General features: G+C 42.2%; 1 protein-coding gene across 1 annotated transcript; it reads right to left on the reverse strand.

The window, feature by feature from the left end:
* Nucleotides 1-209: 209 nt before the first annotated feature.
* Nucleotides 210-13,555, reverse strand: PLAGL1 (pleiomorphic adenoma gene-like 1). The gene is made up of 8 exons (XM_009319157.1): nucleotides 13,476-13,555; nucleotides 12,537-12,721; nucleotides 11,922-12,077; nucleotides 10,722-10,834; nucleotides 8,294-8,443; nucleotides 4,079-4,198; nucleotides 1,964-2,460; nucleotides 210-1,592 (listed from the first exon to the last, which is right to left on the reverse strand). Exons 1-8 carry the CDS (start codon nucleotides 13,553-13,555, stop codon nucleotides 317-319), a joined length of 2,577 nt encoding a protein of 858 aa, XP_009317432.1. The 3' UTR covers nucleotides 210-316.
* Between the last annotated feature and the right edge of the window lie 707 nt (nucleotides 13,556-14,262).

Raw genomic sequence — 14,262 nt, forward strand, 5'->3', positions numbered from 1 at the left:
TTTGCTATCATTGAAGATATTTATTCAGTTGTTTGCGTGAAAGGTAAGAAACAAAAATATAGAGGGTGTTGAGGGAAATATGTTAGTCCTACTATTGTCATATGCTAAAAAACTAATAGTAGTAGTATGAAAAATAGAGCTGCTTGTTTATTGATGTCCTGAATTTAACTACCGTGTTCATAACATGCTTTGAAAACATTTGGGGCAGTTTTTCTTAAAAACCAAACAAAATCAAACCAAAACCACCCCATCCTAACATTTAAGAAAGAAGCACAGTCTTAAAAAAAGAAGGACCCCCCCCCCCCCCCAGTGATAGTTATTTGAAGGCATGGTGAAAATGAGGCAACGTTACAGAATTTGTAGTGGATGGAAAGGAGCGAGGAAGATGATGCAGCTGGTTTATGGCCATCCCACCAGTTGCTAGCTGAAGACCTTGCTGTTGGCCGAGGCCATTCAGCCTGTGTGATGGTTCCTCTGGACCAAATGCCATTGTGATGTCCCCAGTAGTGTTCTGGTTGTCACCTGATGGGAGCTGCCAGAAACTCATCACATGAGTGAGATCCATGAAAGGCAGGCTTGTAGTTTCAGCTGCTGCCTCTGTCTCCTTGTGCACTGGGTACTTGTTAGTATCCCCTACAGGCCCTGAGGAAGCTTCTTCCAGACTGATTTTGTGGAGAGATTGAGGTTCTGGTAATGGCAGGTCCTCAAGAAGGTGCACATTGTAACCTTTAACATCCACTTTTATCGGTAGATTCTTGAGGGATCCTGCTGCAAATGAGGTAGAACTAAGGTCATATTTATTAGGCTGATGAAGGTTCAGGTTGGCAGGAACGGCTGTTGAGCATGGTGTGGGATGGACAGCTGGCAGGCTGTCTGCGCAGCCCATCCTTTGCAAATGAGGAGAAGGTTCAAGAGGAAGAGTAGTTTGTAAGCTTGTCTGGGAATGAAGATTTGAACAGTTGTATTCCCCTGATTCTGAACTATTCAAAATCCCATTCTGCACAGAGACCCTTTCAGGAAAAGGGGACAGTACGCTGGCATCTTCCTTCAGCCTGAATGGAAAAAGCTGGTCAAGGAGACCCACTGAGTCACCGTTCTGCAACCTGCTCTTTAGCAGTTCTTGTGGATGAGTCTTCCTAGTATGGCGAGTCAAGTGGTCCTTCCGCCCAAACCTCTGGGCACAAAACTGGCATAGAAAGTCTTTGCAGCCTGTGTGAACTACCATGTGACGCCGCACGTCTTTACGGGTATAGAAGTGACGCTCACAGTGGTCACATTTATGTTTCTTTTCCTTGGTATTGCCAGTTGGTTTCCCTGCGTGGCTTTTGAGGTGTTCCAACAAAACTTCAGTACCGCCAAATTCCTGGGCACATACCCTACAGGTAAGGTCCCCACTGGTGGCTGCATGAAGAGCCAAGTGTCTCTTATAGCCTAGCTTGGTGTTGTACTTCTTGCCACACTCTTCACACTTGAAGGCCATCTTGTTAGGGTCATGAGTCTGAAGGTGATTCTTTAGATGGTCTTTCCTGTGAAAGGTCTTTTCACAGTAGCCACACTGGTGAGATTTCTGTGGAGAATGAGTGGCTGAGTGCCTAAGGAAAAAAAAAAAAGTTATTTGCCTTTACATTCACTCTAGTACACAGTACAGCTTCAAGACTTGAAAACACTGGCACTCTTGAAGGAAGGCATTTTCACAAGTTCTCAGATTACTAGTAAAAGCCTGACTTTTTTTGGGGGAAAGGTGTTAATCATAAAGCATAGAGTAGGTTAAAATTGCTCAACGTAATCTTTTTGAGTAGCCACCGCAATTGAGGGAGATTAGTTTCCTGCAATTCTACCAAAACAGGAATAATAAAAACTGAAACTCAGGGATTAACTGTCACTAGGACACTCAAGAGGAAAAAGACGTCCTTGTTTTTTTCCCCACACACCCACCAGAAAAGGATTGCCTTCAGAGTTGTACCTGAGCAGTTTATATTTGGAAATGAAGGCTTTTGTGCATCCGTGCTGTGAACACTTGTAGGGGCGCTCCCCTTTGTGCGCGTAAGTGTGGACTGTGAGCTTGTCAATGGAATCAAATATTTTCCCACAGAGTCGGCAAGGGTAACTGTCTGGCTGCTTCACTTCTCTTCCCTTCAGCAGTGAAGACCGGCCATTTCTCCATTTAGGTATAAACCTCACAAGAGCATCACAATTGCTTCCTGAGCTGGCACAGCTAAGCTTTGCAGCAGAGGAACAGGAAATGGTCCCGTAGCACTGAGCAATGCTTTTGCCTAATGCCGCTCCTCTCAGTTTCCCTTTGAGTTTGCTTTTTGCTTTTACAGGTCCCAATTTATTTGGTGGTCTGAACCTGGTGGTAAGGACTCGGTCTTTATGGATGCACTGGTGAGATTCTAGCAGAGCAAAAGTTGCAAAAGTGCTTCTACAGCTGGAGCATATCCAAGGGTCTACAGGCTCTTTCTGCAATGAGAACAGAAACAGGTCTTTCTTATTAACCGTTCTAAGGAAAGGTCATATTCTTCTCATTGACCCTACATCTTCTCCTGGGCTTTCCCAAGACCTGTCGTTGTCCTTAGCGATATTTACTTCAATGTACTACCACACAGCTGTTGAACTGGAAATGGATTCTCTCTAGGAGTCTACAAACCAGAAGGAAAAAAAAAAATGGTTGGCATGTTTTTGTTTAGCATTTACTGTAACAGTCCTGAGTCCTTCACCTTTGTTTATCTGTGCTTACTGAATTTCAAAGTCTCCACATGTGTTCCTTTTATGGAATTACTCATAAAAGCAGTTGCAAATTGTACTTCATCCTTAGACTGACATAATTTATCTGCTATTGCAACCACACAAAAATTGGGTGAGTTTCTGCACACAACTGTAGTTTAGCCATACAGGATTTCCTTACGTTTTGGGCTGACTCCGTGCTTTATCAGACGGTAATGGTCAATGCCTCCAAGAGAGACTTCCTCACTTAGCTTGACATTTGGCATTAGACTTTCTTAAAATTGATAAGAAACACTTTAGGTATGGGGATCTCAAGCCTATCCTGACTTAGAGGCATTAAAAATAAAAGTTTTTTGGCAAGCAATATATTATTTGGAAGTATTATTTCTGTGGAAATAAAAGCTCTACTGGATTCAGTTGAATCCACTTTAAATATTGACATTTTAAAAATTCCAATGAAAAACAATTACAAAAAAACCTCAGTCACTGATGAAATGTACTTCCAATTAATACTCAACCATGTACTTCCTTAGCTGTCTCTATATTTTACTTAAGCTTCTCATAAACCATCCTTACTTCCCCTTGCTCTTGGGCTAGCTTGCTCCGGAGAACATGGTGAGGCTATGTCCACTCCGTCTTTACTTACAGACAGAGCCCTCCTCTACCTTATGGGGTGGGCCCTCCTCTACCTCTACCTCTACCTCTACCTCTACCTCTACGCTGTGGCCCTCCCAGCCCTTCTTTCTGGCATGTACTCTAAAGCTGTCACATGCAAATGCAACAATGGGGTTACTTCCCCTCCTGGAGCACCTCTGAATTCCTGGTTCTATCATATTCCCTGTTTAACATTTCCTCCTAGCGTAGGTATCAACCTTCAGGGTCATATTTTCAACACTTACAAACTTTTCCTATCAGTTTAAGGATTCCTACTGTCATACAGAGGGGAAGGTATTGGGATTAGAAGAGAAGGGTTATTGCACAGGAAAGACTGAAATAGTCAGTGCATTATCTGACCAACCGGTCAGAGCATAACAGGGGGGAACTGGTGAAAGAAGTCTGAGGCTGGACAGCTTGGTTGTCTACAAATTAATGCCAATCTTAAGTCTTTTCAACACATCCCACTGGTGCCACTTACTTCTGGCTATATCAAATGGCTCCACTGGATTACAAACACAGGAGAGGAAGAGCAGCCTTTCTCTGCGTAGCTGTTTGGTTAAAATTGCTCTTGGCTTTGTGTTAGCCTACTACTCTATGGTCTACTCTAGCATTACCAGAATTACATAAACAGAGTAAGCATGTGAATTGTAATTTATTATGTCTGGTGATGGCTTGAATGCAGATTAGGGGTACTTACTGCTACTGGAGGCAAAGGACAGATGTCAGATTCTTCTTTAATGAAGACTGCAGAAGCTTCCATAAATTTGGCATAATCGGCAGCATACCATACTTTCAATTCTGTGTGGGGTTCAATCGGCTGTGAATGGAAGAAAATAGTGTATGTTTATTTGTGCCAGTTTTCCTATAGTGAAGATTGGCGGGGGGTGTGTATGTGTGCAATTTGTGTCCTTACCCAAGTTGCATTCTTTGAATCTGTTTAAATTATTGGTAACTTAGTTTCAAAATTCAAGCACTTTTTGAGCATTACTATCCACTAGCATTTGACACCTTCACAGTTCCTAAAAGCAGAAATGCATACGTAAAGAGATTTTGGGGGGACAACAGCAGGAGGGGTGCCTCAGCCCTCATGACCTTTGCTCAGTGACATCTATTTGTCTGTGATGTCCAGACGTCCAGCAGTCTTTCCAAGCAATATCCCATGGCTACTCCTCGATGTTTCGAAGCCCACTGGACACAACACTGAACTATAGGGTACAGGCAAAGGAGAAATGCATCGTGAATGCACAACTGCTTGGATGCCTCCTGGATGTGTCGCACTCGCAGAGCGTGCATGCAGAGTTGATCAGTATGTGGACTGCAAGTCAAACTTGCATGTTTCCACACGCTGGCTCTCATGTGTCAGGCTCACTATGCATGTGCTTTATTGTACCTCTGCCCTCCTTTCACTGAAGCCTTCCCACACAGGTCTAAGGGAGCCCATAATCTGCAGTCTCCCATCCAGTCATGCCTGCCCAAATCTTTTCTTGGACTGGACTATGACCTCCTCTGACAAATATGTTCAGTCAATAATACAGCAAATAGAAAAAAAAAGGTGTGATTACACTCACTGGTTAAAGATCCATTGGTTATTTAAAAGCAAAGGAGAAAACTAGCTTTGGGGTCATGATTTATATGACCCCCTGGCTCTGTACACAATTTCCTTCATCTATAATAAAAAATACCATTGCTGCAACAGGGGTGGAGCCAATCTGCACTGTACTTGTAGTTTTATTTAAACTAAACTGAACTTGTGCCACTAAAAAGAACAAACTAGCCTGGAAGGAGAGCAGCTGAGACTTATTCCACAAAATGTGAAATCTTAAACACACATTTTTTAACATCGGTGTTGGATAAGCATGGTAGGTGAAAGACAACTTAGACTGTGAATGCTGACAGGTGACAGGTAATTGTGTGTATAATGTCAAAAACTCAACTTTTGAACTCCCAAGAACAAGCCTGCTTGCTAACTACAACCACTATGGGTTGGTTGTACGTTTGGATAACACCCGACCTAAACAGAAATAATATGTGCTGAATTCTCCGCTCAATAAAGGACATGAGGCAGAGCCACCAACTAGGAGGCCGATTATGCATTGTGCTCCTGCATAGAGTCTATTTAAATGCAGAAAACCAAGCCTGGGGGAGCTCCACAGAGACAAATGCCTGGGGATGCCCCGGGACTTTGGCCAGTGACACCTGAGACTGGTACCCACAAACAGCTGCACAGCATGATACTGTCATGACTTTCTGCCCAACATTCCTGGACCAGTGGCGATAGAATATAATAAAATCATAGACTCATTAAGGTTGGAAAAGACCTTTTAAGATCATCGAGTCCAACTGTCAACCCAACACCACCATGCCCACTAAACCACATCCCTTAGCCCCTCATCTACACGTCTTTTAAATACTTCCAGGGATGGGGACTCCACCACTTCCCTGGGCAGCCTGGTCCAACGTTTAACCACTCTTTCAGTAAAGAAAGTTTTCCTCATGTCCAATCTAAACCTCCCCTGGCGCAACTTGAGGTCATTTCCTCTTGTCCTATCGCTTGTTACTTGGGAGAAGAGACCGACATCCACCGCGCTACAGCCTCCTTTCAGGTAGTTGTAGAGCGCGATAAGGTCTCCCCTTGATCCTCCTTTTCTCCAGGCTGAACAACCCCAGTTCCCTCAGCCGCTCCTCAGAAGACACGTTCTCCAGACCCTTCACCAGCCTCGTTGCCCTTCTCTGGACACGCTCCAGCACCTCAATGTCAAAAATGGGGTTGTTGTGACCCAAGTGCAGGACCCGGCACTTGGCCTTGTTGAATCTCATACAGTTGGCCTTTGCCCATCGATCCAGCCTGTCCAGGTCCCTCTGCAGAGCCTCCTCTGTGGGAAGCTGAGACCTAGTCAATGTGACTTTGGAGGGAGAGCAAGTGTGTGAAATAGTCAAGTAAGGTAAAAGTTTCATTCTCAGTAAAACTGAGATTAAACACCAGTATCCAAATCCACTACAAGTTGTCATTTATTCTGTCTCACCTGTGACAATAACAGAAAGCACCCACATGAAACTCTCCTGTGATCAGACAGATAGCAACCATGGATGATTTTTACTTCCTCATAATTCTATACTTTTAAAAAATACTTATTTCTAGGGACTGCAGTCATTAGGTCAGCAAGTACGCTAACGGTGCTGTTAGCATGCCATTTACATGTATGCTTTTGTAGCTGCAGCTTCATGTCACTGAAACTCCATCTCTTTGTAAAAACAGTTGGGAGAGGATTCAATCCTTCTACTCCCAACTTAAGAGACTTTATTCAAAATATCTTGAGAAAAGACCTTCATAACCAGCCCTAAGGCAGCCTCATGACATGACCAGCAGGGTGTGCCTAAGTGTAGCAAAAGGCTATCACTTTCGCTGATCGGGGGACAATCTGCAGGATGCCACAGTACTGTGAATGATACTGGGACTTAGGAGCAAGAAAACCAAAGTAATCCCCCATGATACACAGCACAGTTCCAAGACACATTCCTCATCCTAAGATACTCTTCATGTCAGTATATAGGATGCAACTCTCCATTAATGCCAGCGAGCAAAGTTCTGCTGAAGTCGGCAGAGAGCTGGTTCAATAATATTTAAATTACACTGGAAATTGTAAATTACCAGTTTGTAACTACAACTGCTTTGAAGAGCGTGTGTTCATGGCTTCCCAAATACAGTATTATTAATCCTGTCAGTTCTACACATACAGTATGCATTGAAAAATCAAATTGAAATCTCAAATGGTATGGACTGCATCAGAACTTCAAACACAGCCTGAACACTGTCTCAGATTAGCATATACTGTTTTACATTGATTTTCTTCTTTTTTTAAAATTATTTTATTATTCATCCAAAAGCAACTATATGTAACACTGTTATAAAAGACTTTATAAAAGTGTTTTCACCATTAACTTATTCTCACACCATCACTGTGCGGTAAATATTTTTCTCACTTTGCAGATGGAGAAAGAAAAATGGAGGAACAAAAGTTAACACTACTATCCCACAGAAATGTGTGCCAATTTTGGAAATAAAATTGAAATGCTGGATTTTAATCCCACAGTAACTTCTTTTGACTGGTATTCTCTCTCTTTTTTTTTGTTAATGTTGCCCACAATGATATACAAGCATTAACTTAAGAATAAAAAAGGAAAACAATGAAAGTTCAACATATAGACTTTAGTTTCCTAAGTGTACAAAAGAGTAAGTTCTGATTAAAACAAACTTTGCCTGAGAAAGTGGCCAAAACAACAATAATCAAGGCTGTATGTTCCAGTGTCATTTATAAATAGAGTACTTTGTTCTCTCTCCTCAGACAAAGCCGCAGTCCAGAATCTCTAACATAAACTGATCATTTCATGGCAACGTGACAGTACTGTAAGTTGTGCAGTTAAGTCTTCAGATTTAACGAGAGGAAAATAGTACGTAAAGATTCTACTTAGCACCCTGTTCCTGAGCACCTGGTAATGTGCTCAGAATACAATGTGTGTCCAAAAATGTAATAAAGGAAAGGAATGTGTTTCTTCTTTCCAGGATTAAGTACTGTTGAATGTAACACTGCTAGATAACCTCACCATGTACCCATCTGGAACTGAAGAACTTTACAACACTCACATTTAAACACCGCCATCATGAATGATATTTCTGCTTCGCTCTGCTCAGTTTCTTCACTACCCACAACAGTACGTACACACCGCCTTTTACTGGAAAACCCCATACACTGCTTGCTTTACTATGGCATAAGCGATGTAAAAGGTGGTATGTAAAAAAGATCCAGTTGCCTGAGTATAATCAATCTTTCATCTGTAACAGGGTTAGCCTTTCAGAACCTTTGCCTGTAAATTTCCATTTGGATGACTGGTGAAGCAATGTGGGTTTAACTACCTTAACAGTTGTGAAGTAGACTTCTCCGCAGTGCTGATAAGCCACAAGGGTCTGTTCTTCTTGGTTCCGGGCTAGCCGGACAAACATCATCCAGTTTCCACAGTCTTCATTGGGAGTGTCCAGAAAGTACTTTCCTCCATCTTTCAGTACCTGAAACAAAGGGGGAGGACAGGAGAACGAACACGATAAAACCAAGTCCTGGGCACATTAGTTTTCTTTAACTTGGAATCATGGCTACCCGTTATTTACCCTGCCTTGGTCATATGTCCTTTGAAATCGTGGTTGTTTTGAAATAGATCACTCTTAAAGAACACTGAGTGCAAAAGAAAGTGAAGAACGAATACCTGCCGAGCACCCAGCTACTAAAATAACTGTAGGCTTTTGTATGTATTTCCAGTTTAGATTTCATCATTTTTATGTTATATAAAGATAATATTATAAGAACTAAGTGAAGGCAGGTAGAAAGATAAACTTTATGCCTTAATGTACTTCCTGAGTACTCGATAATCTCAAACTTCAGTGCCGTATTAATGCTACATTTTGCATGGAACAATTGTGTAACTTGTATAGTAAGTCCAGAGAGGTAACATATGATATAATGGCATTTTAAGAGTCTTCTATTTTTCCCCTTAACAATGCAAAAGTAAATACAAATGAACAATTGTGCCAGAAAGATCTCTTTCTTTTTGCTTTACTTAATTCTTCCTAGATTCCTTTCCAAGAGAATGCCTCTACGAGGCAAACGCTCCCGACCCTGTACAAGACAGTTGCTTTTCTGCAATATAGTCTCAAACACGGACAGCTGAAGCTACACAACAGATGTCAGCACAGCATGTATCTGGTCTACTAACCATGTAAGTGAGGAATTAATTGCAAAACAAGTTGCATTTCCATTGCTTCTGGGACCTATTTTATCTAACTTCGTCATGTTTCTGATGAAATCACCTGCCTGTTGGACAAGTTTGGTCACATACTCAGAATGCTGCTAGGGAGAAGTCAAGGCAGCTACTGCTGTCATGTAGGAAATCTGGGACTCTAGTCTCCTGAAGAAACAGTCTATTCATCAGCCAGAGCTGTGCTTATCACTGTATACTTTTAAGCAAATGGGGCTGACTATCTGATAGAGGATAGGGTGTGGTTTACAATGGCTTGGTGAAGAGGAAGGAACTGGGTGCTCAGCTCATCCAAGCTCGCAAGCTTGTTAGACAAGAAGTACATTTTCTGCATTTGTAGGAATTAAAGTGTCTCATAAAGACAGAAGAAATTTAGTTATTGAGAAGAACAAATCCTCTCTGGTGTCAACATGCCATGAAAATCCCACAGAAGGACAATGTTACTTTCCTGGCAGACCATTCACATGACTTCCATGAGCAAATGAAGTTTTCAGCAATTACTGAGCTATTACTTTTGTTCTCAGACAAAATTACAGAAGTATCTGTATCTCTGTGCCTTCCTCCACAACAGACAGTGTCTTCCAGTCCCAAGCCTCCAGAGAAGGCTCCAATGAAGACATAAAGCATGTCACAGGACAGTTGCTGCTGGAACCTCTCTCCTGGGGGTTGAGAGGGCCTGATATGAAACGCAGGCTCTGGAAGAACTGTGACCTGTCAGGAAGTCCTGACAGGGGCTGTGGCTTGACCATGGACTCACTGTACGACAGCGAGGTGTGCCGAGGCATGACCCCGTGCCGCAAAATGCAGAGACTGGAGCATAGAGGATTATGATCAACTATCACTCCCAAGGAATTCCTGTGGGAAAGGATGTGCATGCAGATATGTCTAAGATAGGCTGGTCCTGAGAGGCCATTATTTGTGCTGGATAAAGTACAAACAATAGTGTCACGGTCCAGATGAGATGATCAGTATCTGTACATGCAGCAAGGGATATTACCAACCCTAAATAACAATCCGACTAAATAAACTGAGTTTGTGCACTGTGTGTCAAAGTTTATATATAATCACATCATTAAGAAGTGTTTCCCCATCCCTGCACTGCTAAGCAGGTGCCTTAGTGCACATTTCTGCCACTACTGCTAACTCAGTGCACAAACTTAACCCTCCCAGTGGCATGGTGTTAAGCACAAATCCTTTTGTTTTATCTGGGAAGACAGTGCTATCCTTGGATACTTTCAGTAGCCATGCTCTGTGAAAAGTTTATGAAGAGCTGTTAGACTGATAGGCAAATCACCCTGGAAGTCGTAAAACTAGAAAGCAGGAAAGCAAACTTCTAGAAAACACAATACAAAGGAACACTTTGGTACTTCAGGTTATGCTGTGCTGTCTAATAATGTGATTCGCATTCATACATACAGATCAGAAGTACAATTAATTAACTAGATCAGAAGGCAAACTGACTGGTTAAAATACATAAATACATATGAACTGTTAAAGACACATATGCACTTCGTAGTAAGTCACCGGGTTTTTACCTGCAGGACTAGCCTGCTCTCATCATAGCGGGTCAGTTTTGTAGACAGTTGACCAACATAAGGACCAAACTGCGTTCTCTTCTGTATTACTTTCTTTGCAAATACTCCAAGGACTGTGAATAAAAAAAAAGACCAGTCTAATATTAGTCTAGACATCACAAACTATTTCTTATATATTTACAGTTGTGAAAGTGGAGATAAACACAATAGTGCTGAACACATGAATAATTCTTCTAGACAAATAACCCAGGTAAGTAATTCTAACGGGAAGAATTTGAAAAGGATGTAAATATGTACAGAGATTTTTTTAAAAATGGGTTATTACATTGAATACAAAAGTGCCTAAAATCCATGACAGGATATTAAACTGAATATGCAACACAAATGTGCCGATATTCTTCAATCTACAAGCTGATGTTATCATAGTGCTCTGTTTGTTGGCATAATTTACAAGGTGGTTCTCTCCCAATATGAGTGGAGAGAATCTATAAAAACACAGCATTAGCCGTCTTAATCATTCTAGTTATTCCCCTGCCTAATACCAATGGTGCAAGATAACAGGCTTCTTGTCATTCTCCTTCTGAAATGAAATCTAGGCAGGACTAATTTTACACAGGTAACTGTGGAAAATTCGCACACTAAGGATGTAGTTCTCTTTTTCAAGTTTAGGCATTCAAACTGCCCTGCCCTCAGAAGGAAACAACAGTCTTTCTATGACATAAACTGAAGATGTTGCAAAAGGTAAATTAACCCCCTGTGTTCTTTTGAGTTTGCAGGGGGTCGATGAGGGATGTAATTTACCTTTTTGTTTCTGACCTCTTATTGAATACTCTTTCCTGTTTTGCATGCTTCGGGAAAAGAAAAAAAATATGTAATAGTGCATGGCTGTTACTATTAGATACAAATTCAACATTCATTAAACTTGTATTGACTGAACAGAGTTAACTGATTGCTCACAGTTAAGTGTCACACCAGCTCTGGCTAATGTCCTGCCGCCAGTCTATGCATTGAGGTTACTAGAAATCAGTCAAAAAAACCAGTAGCTGAATGTAAGCTTTAGCTGCGCTCAGCTGAAAATAAAGTAGTCTTCATACTGTTAATACCCAATGATTATGCCTTGAGTTATTAATGAAAACAAGCCAATGTTAGTAGTTTTGCCTCCTCTTTCTCAACTGTGGGAAAAAGAGCTAAAATACTTACTCTGCTGGTTTCCAGCTCGCAGCTCCAACACTCGCAAAGTGAGGTAATGAGGTAGGGTGAGACGGGCTCGGCTAGGAATAACCCTATCTTTAGCCCTGATGAGTGGTCCGTGGAGTTTGCATTCTCCTATAAGGCTTTTACCGCAATCCTCACACCCTACAAATCCAGAAAAGGGAACCTGTTACTAAAAATGACATACTGCTCTCCAATTTAGTCTCTTCTAATTTTGTCACCTTGAGAACACATCTTTAATTACCAATGCTTTTCTTCACACCACTATTCTACATTAGGTAGTGAAAAGTTTATCTGCAAGCCAAAACCAAACTAGGAAGGTTTGAAATAAGACCTCCAGTTTGTGCATTCTCTCCTGCGAGAATTGGTGAGTCCTGACCTCCAAAGATTTATATACAAGCTCATTTGGAGGTGTCACAAACTCCACCTTTGGTGACTAGGATGGCAGCAAAACTGGAGCTCGCAGCATGCACACCTATAAACCAAGGTGCACATATTTGTATAGAAGTGAGAAGGGCAAAGTTGCTAGTAATAATCAAGGTAATTTGCAGAGATTCAAGGAGTCCAAGAAAGATCACTGTGACTTTGTGAGCCTGCACAGACCATTCTCAGTAGAAGACGAGACCCTTGGTCTACCATGAAAAACAAGTACGATGGGTCTTAATGTCACAACTCCGTTGACAATCACACAAAGGCAGCCTTCTCGTAGACTGTGCTGCCTGTGGAAGTAAGCAAAAGGGGCTTGCTGCATCTCCCAGTCATCGGTTCCCAGTAATGACATCTGCAGGCTGAACACACAAACCATACAGAAGTCATTAATGAGAAATACACGGCTGCAAACTGACTTTCCCCCAGCACAGTGAGATATTTTTGGTTCAGTGTAGCTCAAACTGGTTGCCAGGGAAACTCATTCGGAGCAGCGACACAACTCAGCAATGATACTCTCCAGCAGAAGGTCATCCCGGCACTGGTGTCACGCAGGGCGATGGGAAAAACGGGACTTCTTGCACAAAACCTTTTTATAGACAGTAGAAACCAAACCAGCAAGCCAACAATGCTTTACGACTGAATTAAAAGGAAAAGCTGATATTGGTCATCCATGACTACCTCATTTTGTTTTACTTCTAAAAACTCTGCTGAGCAAGTCTATTCAGTAAGCGACAATAAGCAGCAGAGGAGGGGAGCCAGAACAGCCAAGAAAGTCCAAGGGAGCCACAGGATGCTGTAGCAGAGACTGGGGCAGGAGAGGTGAGGCTTCACCGCAGACAGGGGCTCGTAGCCAAAGAGAGGTCAAGAGAAGCGTAAAGGCTCAGGAGACACCGCCTGGAGAGACATCGGAGACGGTCTTTGAGAAAGGACAGTAGCATCATAAATGCAATTTTCAGGGTAGCTCGAAAAGGTTTCAGTTTGTAAACACAAGTAGGCACCTGCCTAAATTAAACAACTCGAGAGTCTAGTCCAAAATCTCCCCAAATAAGCCTGAAGTGTTTCTACCAAGTTCTTTGGGCTCTCCATCAACTCTAAATGAGGAGGTAGACTTACATGTTGGCCAGGTCGCAGGCATGGCAGTAGTCCATATTTTTCAATAATTTTGGGACCATGTAATAGTTTGCTTTTGCCATGGCTCCCAGACTGCACACCTGCACTATGAATAGCTGAAATCCATGATTTTTTTTGCTAGTGCTATAGATAAAGAACATGCCACTCTACAGCCACCACTTAATACGCACAAAAAATAAATAATACAGCTGCAGGGTGCATTTTTCTTGTTACACGCTGCTTTATGCACCTGAAAGTCCTTTACAGCTAGGCTGTAAGAAGAAAAATATTTTCTTGGTGATTTAACTTAATTGGCTTTTAAATAAATTGCCAGCAATCTATGTCTTCTGACGGCAACAAAATTATGAAGGCTTCCTGAGCTTACCTAGAATAATAGCAACTTTGTCTCAAGTCAAACAGCTCCTGCTTGGAGAGTCATTGTATGCAAACTGCCGGAACACATTACCAAAAGCAAAATGGAGACAAAGAATCGCTGTTAAAGGGAGGATGTATCTAATCGTAAAGTACACGTCCTTATCAATCCATGCCATGCCTCTGTGATTCATCACAACCGAGCTCCTGAGCAAACCTTCCAGCTGTCCCAGGGCAGTGCCCGCCACAGAGGCCCCAGGGTGGGCAGCTCACGGGAAGGCTGGAAAGGGAAAGAAGGGGAAAAGGGTCTCCCTTGAATCCTCCAAATTCAGCACGAGTGCCCTGTTAGCTAACCCACCTTGGTCCTCCGGAGCCAGGACGTAAGGTCTGAAATGATTTCATGTGGCACAGGCGCTTG

The sequence above is a fragment of the Pygoscelis adeliae genome, unplaced genomic scaffold, assembly GCF_000699105.1.
Source record: "Pygoscelis adeliae isolate BGI_AS28 unplaced genomic scaffold, ASM69910v1 Scaffold172, whole genome shotgun sequence".
Classification (NCBI taxonomy): domain Eukaryota; kingdom Metazoa; phylum Chordata; class Aves; order Sphenisciformes; family Spheniscidae; genus Pygoscelis; species Pygoscelis adeliae.